The sequence below is a fragment of the Archocentrus centrarchus genome, chromosome 19 (genome assembly GCF_007364275.1).
Source record: "Archocentrus centrarchus isolate MPI-CPG fArcCen1 chromosome 19, fArcCen1, whole genome shotgun sequence".
Taxonomy (NCBI): Eukaryota; Metazoa; Chordata; class Actinopteri; order Cichliformes; family Cichlidae; genus Archocentrus; species Archocentrus centrarchus.
In genome coordinates, this window is record NC_044364.1 from 3,888,928 (window position 1) to 3,907,392 (window position 18,465).

General features: G+C 39.4%; 1 protein-coding gene across 1 annotated transcript in view; it reads right to left on the reverse strand.

Moving 5' to 3' along the window:
• pemt (phosphatidylethanolamine N-methyltransferase) overlaps positions 1–17,494 on the reverse strand; it is a 65,171-nt gene extending 47,677 nt beyond the window's left edge. Inside the window, exons 1-2 of the mRNA XM_030754287.1 lie at positions 17,255–17,494; positions 14,265–14,372 (exon numbers count right to left, since the gene is read on the reverse strand). Coding sequence (XP_030610147.1) covers positions 14,265–14,372; positions 17,255–17,362 — 216 coding nt within the window. The 5' untranslated portion in view covers positions 17,363–17,494. The remainder of the gene's footprint in view (positions 1–14,264; positions 14,373–17,254) is intronic.
• Positions 17,495–18,465: the final 971 nt, after the last annotated feature.

The window sequence follows — 18,465 nt, forward strand, 5'->3', positions numbered from 1 at the left end:
CGCCACACTGGCATAACTAGCAGCTCTTAAGCCCAAATTCAATCAAGGCTTAGGTAGCAGGCTCCTCCTGCATCCCCATCAGTCCACTTAAATCTGAGACGCAGGCACTCGATCGGACTTCAAGTCAGGACAAGAGATGGAACAATATCTAGGGAGCTGAAATGGGAAAAAAGAGCTTAACGTAGCCCCAACTGATTATTGCCTCAGGACACCTTCTGCAACATGAACTCCAAGCAGACTATGTCATGTGTGTGAAAAGGGAAATTTTGGAATTCTTAATATCAGTTATCATTTTCACAACCTCCAGAAAGACCATCACCGTGAGCTGTGATTCAGCCTCAAACTGTATTAAAAGATGCGCGTAACGGAGAACAACCTGCACACAGACAGCCAGGGACATTAATGCGCAGATGTGTGCCGCCTTGGAGTAATGAGGAGAAAGAGAACAAGAACACAGACAGAACACATGCACACACGCGCAACTACAAAAAAAAGAAAAAGTCTTGAATATTTGAATAATTGTCACCTGCAGAGCAGAAAACATGAAGCAAACTAAATTTAGAGATATGGACAGAATTCTGGGGTCCTGTAAGATTAAAACTGGCCGTGGCTCTACTGTCTTATTTGGCTGGTCCACCAATCATGATGTCATTATATCCAATCATTTGTTGCCCCTCGCAGATGAAGTCAAAAAACTTTGTGATATGTTGGCTTGGCAGTCATCTGACTTCAGCTCTGTCACTTTCACCTCTGTCACTGTCTTCTGATGAATAAACCTAAACATTAACTGAACTGTACCTGTCTGAGAAGCTTAAACTCATAACTGTTACAGAATGATTTTTCTCTGTATTGTTTAATTGATGAGTCGCTTTTTGCTATTAAGATAACCCTTGGGCTTATACATCAACAGGGAGGCAAATACTTATTTCCCCACTGTGTGTCTAAGTGGGTCTCTATCTGTTGCTCTCCTCTTTTGGTAGCTGACAATTAATGCGTACCCAATTATTCAATTTAAGTCTACAGGATAGAAAATTCAGCACTGTTTTTCATTAACTGAGACACACAGTACTTTTTGTGCTATTCTAAAGTCTAAGGAGATCATGCCACATGCACAAGAGGGCGACTATTATATCACCCAAATAATGTCACTAAAAGGATTCAGCTAATATGCTCAAAGGCTTCGTAAACACAGATATGAATGCATGAAGATACAAAGATTAAAGGCCTAAATGCTCTCCTTGTATTTCTTTTATCCGGATCATCAAGATAAACATAAGAAATCATTAAAAAAAAGAAATAAATGTTAGCAACTTTAAAGCTGATAGTGCACCCTGTTTGTTAGGTCAGTTACATGACACTGCCCTCCAGCTACAAAAACATTTCACACTGTGACCTTGAATTCCCTTTTACATTTTCAATGCTGTTTATTATCTTCAGGAGATAAGAATAACGTCAGCGGACAGACAAAGACTTGCACAACAACTGTCACCTCCGCCAATGAGGTTATGTTTTTGGAAGCATTTGCGTGTGTGTGTGTGTGTGTGTGTGTGTGTGTCAGTCCGTCCGTAGCTCAAAAACATTTGAATGATAAAACTTTGTAGGGGTGTAGAGTAGGGTCATGTTAACAATCCATTAACATTTGTCCTAGATCCACCGAGGTCTTCAAGGTCAACTTCATGAGTTATTGGTCGAAAATTGATAAAAAGTCTTAGAACTTTGAAACTATGATTCTTGCAAATGTATAAAGATTATATATACAAACATTAAAAAATATCATGTCATTTGTTCTCTGACCTCTCTATTGACCTCAAAGTCAATAGATTGCTCTGAAGGTCAAAGTGATTATGTTTCATAGAGCCATTTATTAAAACTGTTTCTTACACCCACTGCTTGTAGTGACGACACTTACTGTAGACATATAGGGAATGATATATGGGCTGATACATATGATGATATACAGGGATTCTAAATTTCACATTAGTTTGGACCTCTGACCTTTTCTTCAAGTTCAAATGAGGTCAAACTTTCATAAAACGTCTCTGCTTTGTTTGATTTGGTGACATTTAGGAAATGATACTGGTATGCAGGGATTCTAAATATCACATATTTTGCGGAGCGCTTGACTTATAATATTAAAATAAAGGATTTTCTGATTTTCTGCCTTTCATCAACATCCTATCATCAACAGCTGGAATTCAAGAAAATATATTGCATTATGATATAACAATTTCTTATATCAAAACACATAACACACTTGGAGAATGGCTGATTTATATAAACCCCCCATTTTTAATGGCTGTAACTAAATTTACTACCTCCATGAATATGCAGACAGTTCAGTAACCATTTAATTCTTAAACTGGTCATTCTATATTAACTCAGTGTAAGGCCAATTGCTGATTCATGGAATGGATTTATTTAAAAGAAAAAACCTGAAATGTATACATCTAAGAAAAGGAAATACCTACAATGGGTAGCTTGCAGTTTAATAACAGGAAAAAATATCCCATAATGACAAAAATTTTAAATGAAAGCGGAAAACTTCTTTCCAGTCCTTCTCTATACACTCATGTGAAAAACTAACCAAAACTACAGCTTGTGATTCAGTAGCTAGTAGAACCACCTTTAGCAGCAATAACTTGACCAACACTTTTTCAACCATTCTGTTGGACAGATGGCTTCACATTCGACTCTAGAATACTTTGATATTTAGAAGAGTTCATGATTGACTCAATAACTGCAAGGTGCCCAGATTCCAAGCTACCCTACTTGGGGCTGATTTTGAGACCAATTTGAAAAGAAAAAAAAAAAAAAAAAAGACAGCAGTTGTCTCTTTGAACCATAGCAAATCAAACTGCATATCAAATATTTAATGTAATAATCAATGTGGAGGAAAAATCATCAATCTGAAATGGTTTCCATTGTGCCCACTGGTGTGACTCACCAAAACACCAAAATTTTAGCCTACACTGTGTAGGTACATGTGAGGTCACATCAACCTTGCAATCAGTGTAATTGATTGCAAGTGAATAATAAGTCCAGTGAATAAAATCATGAAAGAAAATAAATTAATGAGTATCTCTTACCTCGCTGAACTAAATATACCAATGTGTACAATTATTGACTTAGAACATCTTCTGACTCTGTTCACAGTCACTTGAGGTCAGGATGTCCATATTAATTTTTTGACTACAAGACAGACATGTACAACTACTGATGGCTAAAACTCAGTTTCATTGACTTTCATGGATCTAGCCATCTGTTTTAGCAGTAATACTGCACTGCACTATGCCACAGCTATAATGTAGGAACATGGTAAGATGACCGTATCAGCTGAATACAAAACCCCAGGTTGGTCAAAGTGCATTAACCCAATATTGCTGAATATGGGTGTGGTCCTAAAAACCCAGCATCGTGATCCCAACACGAGTGTCCCTAGTTGTCATAATTTGTGATTTGCCCTGACCTCTGCTGACAGGATGAGCTGATTAGTCTTCTGTTGCCTCATATGTAGGTCACTAGGCAGCACAGACCTGATGACCGACACCATCTCAATATGCAGGGAGAAGTTCACATGACTATTAATATGCTGTTTGCTCTAGCAGTTTCATCTCCACATACGGCGGGCTTAATAATGCATGTGCTGGGTGGCATCCTATTTGTTCCACTCAGACTGACCTCGATTTGTGAGGGCAGAACAAGACTAGATGTTGTTTGTGCTATTATTTTAAAAAGCACAAAAATACCTATCAATCAGGATCACTGAATGGAAACACGTACAGCAGCAATAAGCCACAGTAGCTAAAACTAAACCAAAAATAATAGAAACAATATTTAATGATTTAATTCTTCCCAATGATATGTGAATAGTGACGTATGTCTGTGCAGGTTCTGAGTGATCCAGGTCATGGAGCTTGGAAAAAGGCAACTGGGTTTCATTTTTTTTTTTTTTTTTAAGATGTTTCACCTCTCATCCAATCGGCTTCCTTAGTCCTAAAACCAAATGGTGGTCCCAGATATTAAACCCTCGTGGGGGTTGTTCCCTTGGGGGTAGTCGTTGACCCACTATTGTTCATGTGCATCATCACAAAAAACAAAAAACTCTGCAAACTCACCAGTCAGAGTCAACACCCAGACCATCTGGATGAAAATCGGAAGCAGGAGCGCAGCTATATACTTTCTGAGGTGTATGCAGACACAACCTACACGTGCGCGCGCACACATACAAACACACACACACACACACACACACGCACGCACGCTCTCAAGGTTTAGGAGCACAGGGGCACCTAATCAGCTCCTGTTATTGATCATATATGCACAGCTGTTAAATACAGAAAATGCCGACTATAGAAATAATTTCCCTGCATCAACAACACAGCTTCCATTGAAAACGTTTAGGTGTAAATGGGGCATAAGCCAGAAGAGGATGCGCTAACCAAAGGGCTCGATTTTTGCCATATCTCCACAACAGCTGCCTATAGTGGATCTTATCACAGTGAGGAGTGCCAGGTTTTAAACCCTAGTGGGTGTTGTCCCCTTTGGAGGTAGTAATTCACCCACTATTTATTCATGTGAAAAAAGGCTTAGGTCAATACCTTCAAGAGTTTCAGGTGAAACCACTGTGAGGCCTTGCCCCACGCTATCATGTGACCTACTGAGGCCACCTGAAATAAGGTTGATATAAGGTTATATGGATGGCTGAGAACCTACACAGACATGCTGTAGTGAGTGCAGGCTGTCAGTCTGCTGTTTACCTCAGCAAGCAGTCGATATGCTGGGTGAGAAGTGTCTACATTTATTTACTCTGGAGGAGGCTGGAAAACTTTGTGAAAGGAGTCTGAACTTTCCTGTCAGTAAGCGCTGCTGTTTTTGCTGCTTTTAGCTGTTGTTATCCACTTCATTTGAAGTGCAGCTAACATGTAATCAAACTGTTTATTAGAGGGAAAGTGTGATTTTTAGAACACTCAAGCTTAACATTAGCTGGCATAATGTTTGCTTATAACCAGCTGTTGTTGTTTTGCTGGCTTGCGCCTATATATTTTTAATAGGTTAATTCTAGGTTTAGCATGCATGTATTGTTGGAAGATATAATTACAGTAATCAATGTACAATTATAAATACAACCTTATGTTTTTCTTTTAAATTCAAAAATGCAGACCACCAGAAAACCAAGAAAATGAAATCAGTATGAAACATTAGCTTCATAAATGCACGCAACAGCATAGGTAGACTGTACATGTCTGTTGCCATGGAAACTCATTCAAGGGTTTCAATGATGAAAACTGCAAATAAAAATGGTAGAAAAAAGAACTCTTTAAAAATACCCACGGTACCAACCCTTCCTTTGCACCTGAGTGCTATTAGTTGTAGAAAGGATGTAAGCAGACAGTAGAGTGTGGCACACAAAACATATGCACAATGAAACTAAATCTGTGTCTAATTCTGCACTTTTTTATGACTACATAAGTACGACTTAAAATGATTAATATCCCTGATTTGCTTGTGATTCTTTTTAGATAATAAAGATTTTACAGGGTTCCAACTAAAAACTATTTTTTTCTTCACTTTTAACCTTCATTTCTATTCATGTTTGTCACTTAATGGCCTATTTGATGCCTATGTCAATCAAGCGTATATGTGTATGGCACAACCTGCATGTCTAAGCATCCTAATACAAAAATTACTTACTCACAAAAATATTGCACATCCAGGGGTCCAAATTCAAAATTTTAAGGTGTAGGAAACACAGTGTAAGATGAATTACTTGTAAAAGACGAGTGGTTTAAGGCACTTCCTCACTAGCCTCACTTTTCAGACCTGGAAGTACATCCATGTTTTAAACTGAGCCGATAAAAAAAATACAGGACATTTTAAACTGTTTACGAGTTGCAGCTAGTGATGGGAATCAAGACTGGGTTCCTGCTGAGAACCAGGTCCACATTATCAAATCTATCAGAATCATATGTATCTGAACTTATCAGGACCTGTTGTCAGTGTCAGCATATGTTTGCATTGCAAAGCTATTTTAAAGCTGCACTTGGTTACAGATGCTGGTATCCGAGCATCGTGATGTTTATTATGTGACGTTAACAGCCAAGCTGTGTCGGTGCAGCTCCAAACACTTCTCTACTCTGTTCAGCAGAGTGACTTTGACATTATTGCTTACAATGCTCTCAGCACTGTGTGCAGCACATGTAGTAATAGGTTAGAATCGCTTGCAAACTAGTTTCTATAATAGTCAGAAATTTTTAAAAAACAAACAAAAACAAAGTGATCTCCAGTATTATGTCTATACCTGTGTATATATATATATATATATATATATATATATATATATATATATATATATATATATATATATATATATATATATAGACACACACAAACCTCAATGGCAATATAATTTTAGATATAATCTTAGTACTACACTTTGCTTCTCATACTTTGGCAGTAATTTGTCTTTTTATTGTCTTTAAAAGAGAGAGAGCAAGGTCATCAAGGCCAATGAAGGGTTAAAGAGACAAACGGATGATGGATACAGCAAAGAAAAGACCCGGGAATCACTGGGGAGCAGTGAGTTGTAGTAGAAATTAAATGAATGCCTTGTCACACAGGAAAAAGTTTAAATTACTACAGTGTGATTCAGCAGCATCCCTGCCGCTAAACCACTGAAAGCAAGACAAGGAGGACAGACTGAACGGACACAGAAGCAGGAGGGCAGAGAGAGGAAAACCGCGCGGCTGTTGAGTGAGACGCACAAAGGAAATAAGGAGGCACGCAGGGACAACAGCTGAGAATACATAAGGAAATATTTGGACGAGTAGATATATGTTCAAGCAGAATAAATGCCAGATATGATGAATGGTAGGCGTGTCATTCAGCAAAAAGAAAAAAACTAGTAAACTTCTGTAGCATCTTAAAAATTTATGAATGAATGAATGAATGAATACCTTTATTAGTCCCACAATGGGGAAATTACAGTTAAGTTAGAAAGAAGGTATAACGGCTGGGCATCGTCAGGTAGATGGAACGAATTCAAGGACACTTCAGCTACAGAACACAAAACACAGTTATCACGGTAACTTTCAGATGTGCACTGTGATGGCAGACAAGGGATATTACAATAACCTATATGTTGAAAAAGAAGAATCACTGCAGTTATTTCTCTATGCTGCAGAGAAAGTGGGGGAAACAATTATTTGATCCCCGCTGAATTTTTTAAGTTTGCTCACTTACAATGAACATTAGAAATGAACAGTCTCTACTTTTTATGGTTAAAAAAAAGTAGAGACCAGTAATGAAGAAAGGGGGTAGTAAAAAATACCTACTGTCACACTCTGAGCGTAGTCGTTAGAGTAAGTGATGTTAGCCGACACAGCAGCATTTACACAAACTCCTCCCTCTGATAGAATTATTTAAATAAATGAAACGAATGCAATAACTAGCACTTTATAACGCCCCTGTAATCACTGCACAGGTGTAATTAACGTCAGCAGGTGAAGCTGCACTGTTCAGATTCTGATTTGAGCAGTGCTGTGCTGGCTGACATGTCATTTTTAAAAAAACAACTGCATCTAAACTTTCCAGCAGCGCTCAAACACTCTACCTGAGTCACTATATATACCACCTACTGTACACACACACACACACATGCACACACACGCACAAACACTTGCCCACACTGTGCAGGTGTTACTGAGGTCAGTAATCCCTGCAGAGATTCAAGCAGTCCCCACACAATAAGTGTTCCATGCCCAAAACTGGTGCAGCTACAGGCTGATAGTTCCTGGGGCCAAAAGCTCAGGGATTGTCCCAGTTTCATAATAAGGTCAATGTGTCACAGCCTCACTTTGGCACACTGACCTCCTGGTCCCGCTGAGCGTGCAATTTTAAACCACAGGTTTCCCATTGCTCCCTCTAATTTGATTTCCTGGCACTGGCTGCATCAGGGATTAAACCTATAACATTAAAGAAAGAGAAAATGTAGTGGGCTGACATTTTAGAAAGATAAAATTGTTGACAACTGGGCATGATACTGAATATTTCAGTTTATCAAAGTAGTTGTTGAGCCGTCGTTGCCTCAAAGTAAAATCTACTCCAAAGTTTTCTTCAATCAAAACATTAAATGTTGCCCAGCCATGGCTTATTATATAATATTTTACTACAGTATATTTTTAACTAACTAGGCAGCTCATTCTCGTTCTTTTGATAATACTTTCTTTAAAGATCAATAAATCATTACATTGACCTTGAAGAACCTTGTTGGATGTAAGCCACATTTTAAAGGATTGTTAGAATGACCCCACCCAGAAAAAATTAAAACCTTTTACAGTTATTGCGTTTATGGACAAGAGGCAGAAGCAACGAAATGTAGAAGTTACACAAGAGCTGTGATATGGCACAAACAGCAGGAAAGTCCAATGAGCTTTACCTGGAGAGAGCGAACGAGAAACAAGACACCGTTCATCCCTCTGGAATCAGCTCATTAATATTCTCTGTGCAAAAACAGCTGCCAGTTATTTTTTTTTCCCCACTTCTGGCTTCTTCCTATTTGTCTTGAAAGGACATTATTACTTTGTGACCTAATAAGTAATAGCTGAGCATAAAAGTCCAACATACCTGTTAGGGCTCTGCTACTTTACAGATTATATAACAGACATTATGAAGAATTCTTTTCAGATGTAAGAGGACTGATTTTGCTGATTTGAAAGCTTTTTTTTTTTTTTTTTTGGCACCCCTTCATTTGTGATTTCTTCTCATGTATGAGTTATCCTTGTAGAATTACTCATAGCCCTCTGACAGAAGCTCTTGTTCAGGTAAAACTTTGCACAGTTGCTGATCACAGTTTGTAGCAACCTTTACTATGAAAAGAGCCATTTTTTAGTATTTCATTAAGAAACAATGTTACAAAACATATTTGAGCCTGGCTTCTTTGTCAAGATGTTTTTATTATTTTTTTCCTGACAGCATAAGCTAAATCAACATATTGACAAGTTCAAAGGTTAAACACAGGAAACAGTGGGTGATATTACAGAGGATGCGTCCATCTTTTATGTCCAGGCTATGGTTCTACGAAGACTTCAGCTCAGATGACTTGAGAGGCTGTTGCAGACCACTGACTTCACCGACATGTTTGAGACTTTGGCTCCGTTCACACTGCAGGCCTTAATGCTTAATTCTGATTTTTTGTGAAAACCTATTTTTTTTTCCTGCGTGGTCGTTCACATTTCCAAATATATGTGACTTGTATGTGATCTCCTGTGTGAACAGCAAACAACCTAAAAGTGTCCCGCACGCGCAGTAGAGGACGCAGTGACGTCACACGTAGTGCGTGTGCTCAGTGTTTGCGGAAGTAAACATGGATCGGGATGCAGAATAGTGACGTTTGTCGAGTGTCGATATGCAGGTCAGATGAATCGAACCTGGACGTACAGACACAGGTCACATTTGAAAAGATCAGATAGGTATCGGATTTAGGACCACATATCCATGTGGCCTGGGTCGCATTTGTAAAAATCAGATGTGTTGTTCAGACTGTCATGAAAAGACCAAATACAGGTCGCATAAGGGCAACAAAAAAAAAAAAAAAAAAATCAGATTTGGGTCACTGCAGGTTGCAGTGACTTTCACACTCAGGTCCCTCTTCACTACAACAGACGGATGCAGAGTCCGCATCACTGCAGACATAACTCATGAACCCGAGATACTTAAGTACCACCATTCACAGACTTCTTGCAGCAATTACCGTAATAACCCTATGTTGGGTGTGAAGCACAATTTCTCAGCTGTCAGAAACCTAATTTTTCTGATACGACAAACGGTTATGTAATTACAGTAATTCATAGTGCGTTTGATCAGACGTCTCAGCGGGTATATGCTCTGCCTTAACCAGCTGTTCATGGTAAGTAAGGGCAGGTAACAAATGTATCAGCAGCGATCACCCACTGTTAGGGTTAAAATCCACCTGGGGCAGCAACTTGTCCCTTGGCACTCCACCCTTTTCCAGCTGAGGACCACGGCCACAGACTTAGAGGTGCTAATTCTCATGCCAGCTGCTTCACACTTGGCTGCGAACATCTCCACTGCAAGCTGGAGGCCACCATCTGATGAAGCCAACAGGACCGCATCATCCACAAAAAGCAGAGATGACATTCTGAGGACACAAGGCAGCCCTCATAACAGGGCTGAAGGGTGTTTCTCATGTCTCTTCTCTACTTTTGTAATTTTCATTCAGTTATAAAATTGTAACATCCCTACATAAACATAAAATTTATGGTAACTTTTGAAACATAGCGCTCAGAGTTCCAAAGTTTCTAGTCCTAACTTGGTTTTCATAAAACACTGATGTGCAGAAAGAAGAAAATGCTCTTGTTTGACTGACATACTTCAACAGAAAAGAAACCAGATCCAAAAAATGTAGTTCCCGAGCAAACAATTTGCTCTCTAATGAAAACACTAAAGCCATCTTGGAGGAGAACGCAGTGTGACTGTAACCTAATGTAAATGCTATCACTTAAAAAAAGAAAAAGCAAAAAAAGCAGACAGACCACAAGATAATTACTGGGTTGTTTCACATTGCAAAACATCTTCAGCTCAGATGCTTTTGCTTTTACAGCATCTCCTATCATATCAACCCTATCCTATTATAACAGGGCAGCGTGTACCTCACACTGCTGCTGTTAAAGAAAAAAAAAAAAAAGCTTTATGTCCTTGCTCACCAGTCATTAAAGAAGTATGCTGGCAGCTCTGAAGCAGTATGGAAGTGTTAGATAGAAGCTTTCCAATTAACTGGCCATCTTTCTTAGAGGCAATTCAGGCCATAAGATTTCTAGGGTATATTTTTATACTTTCATAAAGTGTACAGGTGCAATGTACAGACACACACATCTGCTAATTAGTGTTGAGTAGCAGACAAAAAAGAAAAAAAATACTCGATTTTAATTCACCGAAACTAAAACACAAACATCTTGGATGGCCGTTACCACACAGCAAGCCGTAATATTCCTCAGTGCACCAAAGGACACCAACAGCACACACACACAAACAGTAAAGAGGTCTACTTTAATGACTTGAAGTAATGGATGATACCTAGACTCCAACTGTCAAAGCAGCCACACCTCTAAGTCAGTTACCAGGGGTTAGAGTATAATGCTTAAACAAGCCTTAAGTGGCCACTAGAAGAACTGCAGTTTCTGGCAGTTTTTGGCAATTTCATCATGTAACATGTAGAGCAGGGGTGTCAAACTCAAAAACTGAAGACACAGTCTGAGTCGTGGGCCAAACAGGATTGAAAATAATCATTTAAATCAGTAATATGAATTTGAATGGCCACAATACAGCAACTTTTTCCTCGACACATTAAATAAAATATAAAATTATATTTTTCTTCAAAAATCACATCAGGAAAAATGAATATATTTCAAGCTGAGGAAAATTTTCAGGTAAAAACTGATGTGAATTTTTGTGCTTCACAGTCAGAAAAATGCTGCGTAAACTGCGCAGCGTGTCCAGCTTATCAGCAAAAAACACAGCGGTGGAGACCTGGTCTGAGTTTTTTGGTTTTTGTTTTTTTGGGGGACAATGACGCGGTCCTGTCCCTGAAGCTGCAGGGATGCATTAAGACGCTTCATTGTGTTGCAAAGAAAAACCGACTCACACAGCCACCTTTCATCCTGGAGCCCTGCCGAGACTTTTACTTTACATTTCATGAGTTTGACAGATTTCCTCAGGTAGCTCGTGGCACCCGTGTGACAGGGCACGTCACCAAATTCAGAAGCCAGTTCCTCTGAAACTGCCAGTGATTTAAACCTTTGCCTCTTATAAAGTTCACTGTCTGTGTTATGGTGCTTATGGCGCGTTCCTTCTTCAGGACTTTGCTGTGCAGCGTTTCCTGCTGTGTGACGCTCAACTGTGCAGGTCTTCCTCTGCATCTCCTCCTGTATCTGTCCCACTAATCTGCTCTTTTCCCCACACATCGCAGGTGAGGAAAAGAGACAGTTTACCTCTGATGTCAGCAAACAGGCCCTTTGCCTCACCTGTTTGGAAAAATCCCTGTTTTCCACTTTTTATTTGGCCACTTTTGGGGGTCAGGCTAGCTTAAATGTTACTGTAAAAAGTGCTGAACGATGATTTTATCCTCTGATCAATGATCAATGTGTCATTAGCAACACGTGAAAATGGGTTACTACAGGTCGTGGCCTGTGCGGCAGCTGTTGTAGTGCATTCTGGGATTTGTAGCATAAGTGGTGGGAGCGCTATTAACCTGCAGGCCATCAATAATAGCTACTGTATATGAAATCATCTCGCGGGCCGTACAAAATTATATCGCGGGCTGGATGTGGCCCGTGGGCCTTGAGTTTGACACATGATATAGAGAATGGAACATGTAAAGAAAAAACTGAAGAAATGCTGCAAAAATGACTATTTTCTGACATGTTTAAATACTAAAATAAATATTATTTTTATTATTAAACAGGGTTATTTAACTTATATATTAGCACTTATTAGTAGACATTTGCATCTATGAGATTCATTACCTTCACTGGATGTGCCCTGCTAACCAAACTGCCAGCTAATTTAACACCCAACCCTCCCATCCAAAAATACTCAGTTCAGGCTCAGAGATGGTAATGTCTAAAATAAACTGGCTTCAAAACAGAAATCCACAAACCCGTGGGTGTCACATCACCTTTCCCCTCTTTCACTCTTACTCAGGCCATTCTTATTGTAGAAACGCCAATAAACCAACGTTAGCACATCTGCTAAGCGCCAAACTGAAAGCAAAGTTAGTGGCTAGTTGGTGAAAACACTAAAACCTTCAGCAGCTAATATTTCTTAAGAATCCTGTCCAATGAAAATCAATTTGATCCTTTGATTAAAGTTAAATATTTCACACTTTTTGTACCCTGTTGGCACACTATTAACATACTGTAGCATTATTAGCTGCAAGGCACCTCCATATCGCATTTATCATATTCATTCCTATAAAAGAATGTGTGAACTGGGAGTGTGATATGATTTTAACGCTGCGTCCTGTCAAATCAGGGTATATCACACTAACGAGGGGACTGTCATTTCTTCTTGAAATCCTACTGACAGTTATTTCAGCATAACATACAAATATAGCATAAAGTCACCCATCACAACTGCATGCCCGTATTCAATAAAATCAAATTAAACCTCCATGTGCCATAATTGTCAAAGTTGTGACTATTATGGCACTGTAGCTCGAACAGAGAAGATGAAAAGAAAAGTGAAAAGTTTGATAACCTTTGTGTGAGAGCTGTTTGAAAATCCTGTTTGTTTTAAAACCCCACATTACAGCCACTTAAAGCTTATATTCCAGCATAATGCTGAAAAGGATGATTTGAAATGAGTACCTCAGTGACATTTGCTTAAATGCAGATAATTGGCTTCTCTTCTTCTTCTGTAAGGTGAACATACTGGGGTTTCTTGCTGGGCTGTGCAGGTGTGATGGTGGATAGATTAAATGGTAAAGTGAGTCATCATTAACAGGTTGATTAAATGAATCTGTGAGCAGTGAAACTCCAGATAAATTAGGCTAATCTTAGCTAATGATTCCACTGCAGAGCAATTTTATTAGTTCAAGACATTATTATGAAATGCAACCCAATGTCATAACCAAGTAAACAAAGACTGCTGAAGCATATCAGAATTATGAAAACCCAGTATATATATATATATATATATATATATATATATATATATATATATATATATATATATATATATATATATATATATATATATATATATATATATATACACACACACACACACACACACACACACACACGTTTGAACTCTTGTGAAGTTTTGTTTAAAAATCTATGGTTATGTATATGTTCTTTATCTAATTAATGCTTAAGCACTTTAGATACTAATGTGCCTGCTTTACCTTAACTCCAGCATTATGTAGAGTTCTAGGCATAATTAGACTACAGTGTTGACATAATTGTCTCAATAATTACCATCACTGGGAAAGATGTGAGCACTTACGCCTGCACTTGATACCTGGAGCATCTCTGAAGCATCATGTACAAATGTTTATGTAATGAGTCTTTACCCCCGATGATGTAAAGAGCTAAAAATATCAAATCATAACATGTATGCAGCCATCTTGTTAGTCAGCATGGTGATTCCCATACAGATATTAGCCAAGAGCTTAGACCTTAACATTACTCACACTCTTATTTTAGTAGCTTAAAAAAATCTCTAATATAACCCAGAGCGGCACTTACCACATTCCAAAATAAAGGGTTAAAAATGATGGCAATCACAGCAACACACAAGCGGGAGTCATAAACATTAATGCGCTTTAGGAAGGCTTCCATCAGCGTCAAATCCATCTGAAAGAAAGACAAGCGCAAACCAAAAAAATAACCATCAAAAGAGATAGTTATACAAATGCTTTACTGATTTTCAGAAAAGTTACAAAAGAAATGTTTTAGATGTACTGTTTCTCTTCATTGCACCAGTAACTTAAGTGAAAATCACATCCCTTCCATATATTATTACAGTGAAGTGCTAACCAAATTAACTAGCATTAGATGAAATTGCTCCAGCTCTACCCTCTTATCTAAATATGGCCACTTATGACTTGAAAAAAGGCAAAAGCCACAACGCCCTAAACCAAGGCTTCAAAACAGTAGTCCACAAACCAACAAGCAATCTCACGGGAGCCATGTTCATCTTTTATATAGTCTATTACACATAGTTAGTGGCTACAGAAATATTTTACCTAATCTGACCAGTTTATACTTAACTTTAAGGTCTGCACTGACCTCAAGTCACAGTAGTGCTACAGCTGTGCTACATGAAAGCAGTACTAAGCTTTCATACAAATGCTTTCATTGTGACTACAGTAAATAGGAGAAAAACTTAATTATTTTTTATGAAGTGAAGCAACAGACACAGAGTTCTTTGAAAAACACGGGTTCTTTTTGTAGTTTTTCACTTTGTACCCATTGACGCCAGTGATGGAAACCAATAAAATATGTCCTTAGGCTGATGCCCTCTGTTTACTTTGGGTGTCTTCTGTGTTCTTCACAGTTTCAGGGCCAGAAGGGAAATAGAGCCACAGGTTTTACAAGTCATTTTACAGTTAGTCAGCAGGAAAAGTCTGAAGACATCATGGTAGCATTGTGACTACATAAAATTTATTTGTTTTTAGCCTGAAACTTTTGATACAGAAATGGTCTGGATTACAAGAGCTTGAAAAAGGTAGAGGGCTTTCACTTCTAATATTGGAGGGTTCTGAAAAAAAAGTGGTAAATGCTAAATATCTGCAAAAAATTAATGGAGCAGGACATTAGGGTGGTAAAATTTGTGGCAGTGGTGCAGTGGGTAGGCGCTCGCCTTGCAACCAGAAGGTTGCAGGTTCGAGCCCCTGTCCCTGCGCTGCATTGTGTCCTTGGGCAACACACTTAAAACATATTTATACGGTAGCGCCGGTCTCTGGCTGCATGAGCGCAGATGCTCGTCTCTGGATGAGTGATCTGGAACGATCATTTTGTTGTGTGCCTTGTGTTCACAATGACAATGAGTTGAATCTAACATCTAAAAACACTCAGCTTGCTGCCTGTACTTTGGAGTTTTCACTGGTGGACGAGAGAGTTGCCTCCCTGCACCTCTGGGCTGGGGAACGGGTCCTGACTGTTTGCACTTATGCGCCAAATGACAGTTCAGAGTACCCATCTTTCTTGGAGTCGCTGGGCAGGGTGCTCTAGGGTGTTCCATCCGGTGACTATCATCCTACTGGGAGACTTTAATGCTCATATGGGCAACAGTGAGACCTGGATGGGGCATGACTGGGAAGAACGGCCTGCCTGACCTAAACTCGAAAATGGTGTTTTATTATTGGACTTCTGTGCAAACCACAGTTTTTCCATAACGAACACCATGTTCAAACATGAGGATGTCCATAAGTGCATGTGGCATCAGGACACCCTAGGTCACAGGTCGATGAGCAATTTTGTAATCATATCATCAGATCTGCGGCTGTATGTTCTGGACACCAGGGTGAAGAGAGGAGCTGAGCTGTCAACTGATCAACACCTGGTGGTGAGTTGGATCAGGTGGTGGGGGAGGATGCTGGACAGACCGGGCACACCTAAATGTAGTGTGATGGTGTGCTGGGAACACCTGGCAGAGGCCCCAGTCAGCGAGATCATCAACTCCCACGTCTGGCAGAACTTCGACAGCATTCCGAGGGAGGCTGAGGACATTGAGTCCGAATGGACCATGTTCCGCACCTCCATTGTTGAGGCTGCTGCTCAGAGCTACGATTGCAAAGGGGGTTGGTGCCTATCATGGTGGTAACCCCCAAACAAGATGATGGTCACCGGAGGTGAAGTGAGCGATCAAAGTAGAGTCGCTGCTCTTCCACATCAAAAGGAGCCAGTTGAGATGGTTTGGGCATCTGACTAGGATGCCTCCTGGGCGCATCTTGGGTGTGGTGTTCGAGGCATGTCCTACCAAGAGGAGGCCCCGGCGCAGACCCAGGACACGCTAGAGAGATTATATCTTTGGACTGGCCTGGGAACGCCTTGGGGTCCCCCGGACAAACTGGAGAAGGTGGCTCGGGAGAGGGAGGTCTGGGTTCTCTGCTTAGGCTGCTGCCCCACAATCTGGCCCCGGATAAGCGGAAGAAGATGGATGGATGGATATTTCTAACATCTAAACTTGTAAAATATTAAACATATACATTAATTACCATTATTTATTTTATATTTTTTGAGGGATATGGATTAAAATGTTCTGCTTGGAATTTCCTTTTTTTTTTTTAAACAAAGAAATGCAATTATTGTTTTGTTACAGACAAATTTATTTTAATAAGTAATTTATTCTAATAGGTAGCCCATATGGTACTTTTCCTGCTCCATTTTCAGCCTATGCTGGTTACATAACTACTTCTACTTTAATCGAAATAAGAAAATAATTTATATTTTGTAACATAAAAAGTATGTTATTTCTCAATGAGGCAGACAGCGTTGTTGCTACTGTGTTTTATGCTGAAGCTGCGCTGTACTGGTCACAGAAAGCCGTGTTTTGCAAATGCAGAAGGCCGTGCTTTTATTTTGAAAATAAAAACTGTGGCCGGTGTGCTTTCCGGCGGTGAGCGCTCGGTAAAGAGTTCAGTCCGTCTGTCAAGCCGAGACTTAAGTAGCTTCTCTCGGCAGCTGCACCTTGTTATTCGGAGCAACTTCCTCTAACAAGGTTTCACTTTTACCTTGGAGTAATCGACGTTGTTGAGCCCTCCGCAACACTCGAGCAGCGCGGGGTGGTTATTTCCAGCTGGGTTGTCGTTCCGCACGGCGGCTGCGTCGTTGTCACTCATACACACTATCGGACCAGCGGCACTAACACACCTGTGCGGAAGATAACAACTGTTGCACAATAAAGAGGGCAAGGTTCTAATTTATCAGTAAAAAGAGGCTGCTGTTGTTGTGTGTGCCGACACATGTCCAGATAACCTCCAACCCTGCTCAGTGCATCCTGGGAAATGCATTTTTTTTTTAAAATCAATTAATTAAGATAAAAACAACCTTTAAAGACGCACAAATTAAAGCAAATTTTTTATTTATCTATATATTTTTTCAAATTTACACATACAGCTACTGAACATATTTAATTTTTTTTAATTTTTGTGTTTTTTTTGTTTGCAGTAAACGGAATGCCTGTGGCTCTAGAGTGACCTCTGCTGGCTTGGAAAAAAACAAAAGTAGGGCTCGCTTCAGGCTCTAAACATTTTAGTCATCAAGTATATCAGCATAACATCAAGATAAAGACTCAGACTGTGACCCTTTAAGTGTAAATTAAAGAATAATCGTAAACAAAAACTGAAACAGACCTATTAGGGGATCTTTGTTTTAAAGTTGGTTGACAGAGACCGCAAAACATAATTCCTGCTTCATCTCCTCCCACTTCTCTTGTTTGCTTTTCCTTCCATCCTTTCCATCCTCTGCCATTCTGCTGTCACCTCCCTTCTGTAAGCGTCTTGTTTCCCTTACTGCATCTTTTCTAACATCCCTCTGTTCTTCCCTTTCTGCTGTTTCCAACTGCTTACATTTGTCTTTTTCTCCTTTTCATTGCCCCTTTTCTCCTGACCTGCTTTTACCCCTGATTCCCTCTTTTGTATTTTCTGCATCCCTTCTTCTGCTTTCCCCCCTCAGTTTTTCTTTGTTTTCCATTTCTTCTCCATTTTATCTTCATTCCTTTCACCTTGTCACATCGTCTTATTTACCTCTCATTTCTAATTTTTGCCTGTTTTCTATTTATTTTTAGTTCTCCATGTCAAAACAGGCTTTCATTCCTTGTTTCCTGATTTTGTTCTCTTCCCTTTTTATTTTCAAATCTCCGCTTCACCCCCCGCTGATGTTTAAATGTTTCAAATCAAACTAAATTTTAATATTAGACAAAGATAACCCAGGTAAATACAAA